At 53.7% G+C, this 7,430-nt stretch overlaps 1 protein-coding gene across 1 annotated transcript; it reads right to left on the bottom strand.

Moving 5' to 3' along the window:
* Window positions 1–488: 488 nt before the first annotated feature.
* Window positions 489–7,002, bottom strand: MONBRDRAFT_9312 (uncharacterized protein; the record flags this gene model as incomplete). The annotated part of the gene is made up of 5 exons (XM_001747080.1): window positions 489–1,667; window positions 1,767–2,444; window positions 2,840–2,916; window positions 4,548–6,359; window positions 6,792–7,002. The coding sequence occupies 5 exons, from the start codon at window positions 7,000–7,002 to the stop codon at window positions 489–491; spliced, it is 3,957 nt and encodes a 1,318-aa protein (XP_001747132.1).
* Window positions 7,003–7,430: the final 428 nt, after the last annotated feature.

Consider the following 7,430-nt stretch of genomic DNA (forward strand, 5'->3'; position numbering starts at 1 on the left):
ACTTTCAAACACAAATTCCACAAGACGCCAATGCCCATCCCCTGGAGGTAGACCAGGAACGGGCGAGTACAGCCACTCGACAAACAAGTCGCGCGTTTTTAAATCCTTCAATGTCTGTACCCTCAAGTTGTAGCCCATCCGTTTTGCCAGGTCGCGCAGCCCCGAATGACAGTCCGAATAAAGGAGGAGACAGCTCAGGCCCGAATCCAGTCCTTGAGACTGCCTGCAACGGTGATTCCGTGTATCCCATCCACGAATCATACTTGGCATTCCACAAGCGTAGCAACACGTCCATTTGGGATATGCGAAGCCCACGAAACATTTGCTTGCCTCATGTCCTTTGAAGTGACACCGCTCACAACCACGATTAGATTCGCATCGATGTCCAGCCTTCAGGACAGGTTTCGCCTGTCGAATGGTACATCGCATACAGTAATCATCCATCAACTTCAGAACGCCAATAAACTTGTCAGCCGCCGCGTAGTTCATCAGATATTTTTTTTTTGTTCCTGATTTCGACCGAAATATTGGCGCGACGTTGTGCCGATTCGGTGGCGTAGCCGCAGCAGATACCGTGGCTTCAGAGCGAGTGGTAGCAGTAGCGGCAACGGTAGCGGTGCGCGTGCCACTCGATGCTGCTCGTTTTGCTGCGGAAGAGGCGCCTCCGCTGCTTGCGCCGCTGTTGAAGAAGCAGCAGCTGTGCTCGTGCCATCCGATGCCGATCGCTTGGATGTTGAGGGCGCAGGGCTGGTAGCGATGCTGTTGCCATCGTCGTCATGATCGTCAGACCCAGGGGTAGATGTACTTTCAGCTGCCAGCGGCACTCGCTTACGCCGCAGTGTACCCGAGGCTGAGCTTGCAGCCGATCGCGCCGGAGAGGAGGTTGAACCCGAGGCCGATGGTACTGGCACGCAAATGATCGAGGCCGACGGGGTTGGCGTGTGTTTCGTGGGGGTTGGCTGTGCTGCTGACTGCATGACTGGCTGTGGCGTGCTCTCGCCCTCTGCCAACGTGGTTTGCTCCGGGTCGCGCGCCTCTTGCTGTATAGGCGCCTCGTCATCAGCATCAGAGACCATGGGTGAAGCTGGCACCGACATGGATGCTGTATCTGCCTCATCAATCCAAGCATCACTCGTCTGTATCCGTGGCACAGCAGCATCCGTCATTGGCCCTGCATTTGTCGCCACCACAGCCGTGTCTTGGGCACGTGGAGTGCTTCTGCTCGACTGCGCTGCAACGGCAGCTGATCCTGGGGATGCTGCCGTGTCAATGTTCGATGCTAAAGTTACATCCAAGGTGGACCCTGGCCCGATCGATTCTTCTTCCTCGAGCCGTGCTGCAGGTGGCTCAGACAACACATCTTCCTCCTCCGCCATCGCCTCGGGCTCTGCTTCCACATGCGCCACACTCAACGCTTGGGCAGCGCGCTGCTGGCGCGCAGCTATTGCTGGCTCCAGGCGCTGTGCTGTTCCTGCGCACACGTCACAAAGCGGCTGGCCGGCAGCAAAGCATGTCGCGGCGCGGGGATCTAGCAACTTGCCGAGCGCCCAGCTGCGACACGCATTGCCCTCGACAAACTTTTCCATGCCTGGTGCTGGCCCACGTCTCACTGGTAGCCACAGCTCGGCAGTTCCACCCTGTTTATCGCGACCAGCCCGACCAAATGCCTAGCCCAAGCACATGTACACCATCAGCAAAACCAACAAGTTGATTTTTTTTTTTTTTTTAATCCATACAGTAACACGACCGTTTGAGCAACAACGTACCTGGGCCAGCGTATAGACGTTGTAGCCGTTGCCATACCACAGCACGTGGCGAATGGTGAGCAGATCCACACCCGTGCTGAGGCAGCTGGTGGCCACAATGACGTCGCATTCACCCCGTTGCCACTGTACCACGTGGTCCTTTTGCGCCTTCTCCTCCAGGTCGGTGTAGTAGGGCAAGGCCACGTAGCCGCGTGCGTGCAGCTGGTCACACAGCAGCTTCACCTCGTTCACAGTGTCACAAAAGACCATCATGTGCACACGCTCCCCATTCGCCTGACGCATCACCCGCTGCGTGTCCACAATGGCTTGCACATGCGACAAAAAATCAAGCTGGTTTCCGTGAAGCACACGCAGCTGCAGATCGCGACGCATCGTCTCCAGACGGTACACCTTGCCCCCCACTTGCTGCCCCAGCTTTCGAAACAGATGCTCCTGGTCCCCGATGCAAAGTGTGCCCGTCAACGCCACGCGTTTGATGTTGGTCCATCCGCCAGAACCCACACTGGCTGCGACTTCGTCCATCACATCTCGGTAGCTGGCATCCGAGATGAGCGTGTGCGCCTCGTCCATCACCACAGTGCGGATGCGCTGAAGGCAGACCTTTCCGTGTAGCGATGCAGATCCCACGCGGACAAACATGTCGGTCGTTACGATGAGCACGTCCAGGCCATCTGCCACCTGTGTAGAAGGACCAAGCCATCGCTGGGCACTGTGACCTGCGCCTTGAAATCGCCGCAATAAATCGTTGGCCACGGCCACAAACGGCACAATCCACAGCACCGTACCGGCATGCGGGCGACAGCCCAGCTTGGGCAGGGTACAAAATGTTTTACCCATGCCTGTCGGTGCAACAACAATCAGCCATCCATCTTCCGGCCGGTGCTAATCAATGGCCGCAGCCAGGTCCAACTGTTCTTGGCTGTTGAAACTGTGGCCCCACGAGATGCTTGCCTGCTTGGCCATATTGAAGAACGATTCGAGCTGAGACAGTAAAGCGGTTCAATTGCACTTCTCTCACAGGAGAGAACGATAGAAAACAGAAAGAGAAATATCCAAAAGAAAATGCCACTCACGGTCAGCGGGACCATACTTATAATCTGGTGGCTAAACACACCCAGAGTGTACGAGAGGGTTCCTCGACGGGCGGCAGCTGCAGCGAACAAGACTGTCTCGATAGCTGGTGTCCACGAGCATTGTGTGAACTTCGTCCATCACTAGCATGGCCAGACGCTTCTGCTGCACGAGAGTTTGCACCCACCACATCCCATGGCCAACCAAAAAGTCGACTGTCATGACAAACACTTGCACGTTGACTTGCATGTCACGGCCATCATTCTTAGCCCACTGCGATACAATGTTAGCCAGTTCAAAGCGGCGGCACAAGTCTCTGGCAAGCTCACGAAGCGGCACTACCCACACCACGACCTTGCGTGGCTGGAGGTGAGCGAGCGTACACAGTGTTTTGCCCATTCACGATGAAGACGTTTCGGCTTCCCTTTTTTTGGGGGGGTGGGGCGGGGGCGGGGGGTGGTGATTGCTGGACTTTTCTACTTCAGGCGTTTGGCAAAGCCCTTCTGTGCATTTGACTTGATTTACTGATTGCATAGCATTTGGAGAATGATCTGTCTGTGGTCAGCTCGCCAAGCAAAAATAAGAAATAGAAACGGGAAAGGTACAAAGCAAAACAAATAAATACCACTTCCGGTCGACAGGACCGTACTTACATCTCGGTGACAGGAACAATTACGATGTTTTACAGGTTGCCTTGACGAGCGCCATCAAGGATAATCAAATATCATCCTGTAATGGATGATCACGATTGCCAGGACTGGCATCTTCCAGTGTGATTCAGTAACTTCTGGACATGCCTCTATGCTTGTATTCCAGTCATGAAACACCGGCCTTGCGATTAGCACTCCTCCAGTCGGCAAAAATTCAAACTAAAGCGTGCCTTGGCCCTTTTACCAATCCGGGTTCTCAGATTTTATTTTATCGCACGCTAAAACCAAGATTACTGTCAGGCTCCAGCACGTCTGGAGGCCGGTTTTGGGTTTCGAGGAAGCGCGTAGATTTGAGGAAGCGTTTTGAGAGAGGTTTGAGAAACGTCCGTCGGAACGGAGCGAAAGCTTTGGTGTCTTGAGGTCAATTGAACCAGCTGCGGCAAGCATTCACAGTGACCAGACCAGGTGCACCGTTAGAATCGCTGTAGAGCCGCTCAATCCCGAGGATAGGGAAAGAACACAAGAGGGCAGAGCACACGGGAGAGCAAGGAGAAGACAGAATGGCAGGGGGCTTGTCGTACCTGCGGTCGGCAAGCATTCATAGTGACCAGACCAGGTGCACCGTTAGAATAGCTGTAGAGTCGCTCAATCTCGAGGATGGGGAAAGTGCAACTCGTGCCCGACCGCAGGTGCCACAACAAAGGGTAACAACAGTAGTGACAAGCTGATGGCGTGTGCCAGGAATCGGGGGTCCAAGTGTAGGTGTGTATGTGTGAGGTCACAACAGCTATGGGGGTCTCAGTGGAAAGACCCATAGTGACCGAAACTGAGTGTGCGAAAGCTCAAATGCATGGAAGCACGGATTTGACGCGAACAATTACCCCACCTTTTTCACATGCTTGCGGTGCTTCCTGCAAAATCTGAATCTTCCTTGGACGACTCTATGACACACCAGCCCTGTTATTTGTAAACAGCTCTCCTCCCCTGCAAACGGCAAAAGCTCGAACAAAAGCGTGTCTTAGCTCCATGACAAATGACACCCTGTCACGCGGTGGACTACCTGACGACGCCGAGAAGACCATTTCCACTGTTTGAAGGCCAGTACACTCATTGCACAATTTGATCGCATCATCGAATCGCAAATCCTCCAACGCCTTGATCAGATTCTCACGGGCACCATTTGCCACAAGAATGCGCTCAGCCACGCGAGCCAATGCATAGCCATCATGAGACTTTTCGATCTTCTCATCTGGGCGAGCATCAGGGTGACGGTAATGCTTGAGATTGCCTGTGTAGTTGTAACCAGACACATATGGTTCGCCTTCATGGCGACTCAAGTCAAAGTCAATCAGGAAAGCCACCGGCGCCTCTGCTGTCGCTTCTTCAGTTGTCGCGGCCGCTTCCTCTGAGGGCGAGGCCATTTCCGCCGAGGCCACTTCCGTTGAAACCACTTCTGCATTCTGTGAGGGCGCTCGACTTGGGGACGGCGGTTCATCCTCGTCGTTGGTTTGATCTTCCATCTTCCAGCCTGGCGGCTTGGTCATCCAATCCTCCAGCTGCCAGCTGTTGCAAAAAAGTATGTTGCGGAGCAAGATGTCGCCGTGCACAATGTCAAGCTTGTGCAACGCTTGCACCTGCTCAACAACGCTGGCCAGCTGTTTGTGCGCATTGCGGCCGCATGGAACTGTCTTCACCCGCGGGTATCGGAGGAGCGTCACACCCTCCGCGAGGGTTTCCACCACCCACGTCTTATAAAATTTGCCAGTCTTTTCCAACGCGCCAAGCGCTTCCAGCAACTTGCACGGTGGCTCGCGAACATCCGTGGGAGCAATCTGGTACAAAGATGTGCTAAAAGCCCCAGATCGGCGACCCCAGTAGTCGTAGTGCTTGAGGACCCACGACTCCGACTGATGTTCATAAAGCTGCACATTGGGCCCATACGTGGCGCCACAGGTCCAACCTTTCATGCCCCGATCCGGGCAGGGGAAGGGCTCGCGGTCGAGGGTCAGTTGGGGCGTACTGCCAAGACCGTCTTCGATAATGCTCGGCAGACGCTCCGTGACAAATTCCTTGCAAGCTGTCAAAAGCGCCCAGACAGCTCGCTGGTCCTCGGGGTCAGTCGAAATTTTGGCGGATCCAAGTCGGAGAAAAGCCAGATAGTATGCCTTGCTGTTTTTGGGCAGGCCCTTCATGTCTGCAACCATCGTAACCTCCTCTGGGCGCGTCACGTGCAGGACCAGATAGGCGGTCACAATGTCCTTACACACGTTGATGTTGGTGAGAGGATAGAACAGGTGTTGTCTTTTCTGTCGCATATCGTATTCCGTCGGCAGGAGGCCAAGCCGCACAACCTCGTTGCCCACTTGGCCACCAAAGTCGTCAAAGTGTTTGCGTTCCATTTTGCAATCGCCCATGACAACCGGATGCCACTGGGAGTCAACTCCCAGCCAATCAACATGCGTGGTGCCGCTGCCGATTGATGCCTGGTGTGAAAAGTGCACGACCTTGCTGACTGGTCCCTGCTCAGGGCTGAGTACAGTCGTGACAAAGTGCTCGTGCAAAGCCGGTGTAATAACCGCCGAGAAGTAAGGCTCGTGCCTAAGGGTCGCGTGCACATGGCTGAGGCGCGAATATGCGGATATCAAATCGGTATGGATGCCTTCTTGAGGCGGAATGACAGCAGGAGACAACAGCGCTTCAGCTTGCTGAACGATCTCAAGGGCCAAGTAATGAGAGCTCGGAGGCAGCACCACAATGCCAAAGATCTTGTCATTGCTGTTGATGTCACTAATCCTTGGAGTCTCGGAAGGTGGCTTTACAGGCAAATAAGCTGCTGCCTCAATTGGAGACGCCTTTCGAACCCAAGTGTGCCCTGAAAAACAACAATAAAACAACATCAAAAAAAATGACACAGTGGTGAATTAGAGCATCCAGAGGGCACAGACGGGCAGGCGGGGCAGTCGGTCGACTTTCAAGCCCGAGCGAAGCTTTACCATGAATGTTCAGATGGATCTGAAGATATTCACGAGTGACTTTGCCAACCTGGCATCGATAGCATAGCAAAGAAAAGTCTTGGGCTGGCATGCTTGCTAGAAGATGATTTAAAAGGGTATAGCTTTGAGGAAGCTCAAAATGGTCCTCAAGGAACATGAGCTGAAAGCACACCAACACCGACAAGTGAGGCGTTGCTCCATCCTTCATCTCAGACAATTGCATTGTGCACAGCGGGTGAGTGAGGGCGAGAGGTCGGATATTGATGAACCAACCACTTTGTCCCGCTGCTCCTCCTTCTCCTTGCGCTCACGCTCCTTCTCCTTGCGCTCACGCTCCTTCTCCTTGCGCTCACGCTCCTTCTCCTTGCGCTCACGCTCCTTCTCCTTGCGCTCACGCTCCTCCTTCTCCTTGCGCTCATGCTCCTCACGCTCCTGTTTGCATATCTGCACGATAGTGCTCTCGTCGAAATTCAAATCCCGGAGCCGCCGCGCAAGTGCAACCACGTCCAGACCCGCACTCATGCTTGTGCGTCACGCGTTCGGCACAACAAGCGGAGCCACGGCCAATCGAGCGGCGATCGAGTTGGGAGAACGTGCAAAGAAAGACGAAAGAAAAAAAACGGTGATAATGAGTCGAAGAAAGAAAGAAAAAAAAACAGTGACAATGAGTCGATCAGAAGAAAAATGCTCCATCAGCATCAACTGTACTTCCAAACCTCAGTATTGGATCTAAAAATAGAACAATTTGTGGCTATTTTGCTTTTTTGTGAGAGACATGGAAAGGAATGGAGAGCGGGGAAGAGAGTTGGTGGGATCGAAGAAATCCCAGGGTTGCAGAAAGAGGAATAAACAGAGGTACAGCGAGATGGAGATACAAAAGGCAGATATTAGTGAGCGTCGAGATTGAAATGCAGTTGCTGTCTTGCTCAATCAATGCCGTTCTGCCTTAC

This window comes from Monosiga brevicollis, genomic scaffold (assembly GCF_000002865.3).
Source record: "Monosiga brevicollis MX1 MONBRscaffold_15 genomic scaffold, whole genome shotgun sequence".
In the NCBI taxonomy this organism is placed as follows: Eukaryota; class Choanoflagellata; order Craspedida; family Salpingoecidae; genus Monosiga; species Monosiga brevicollis.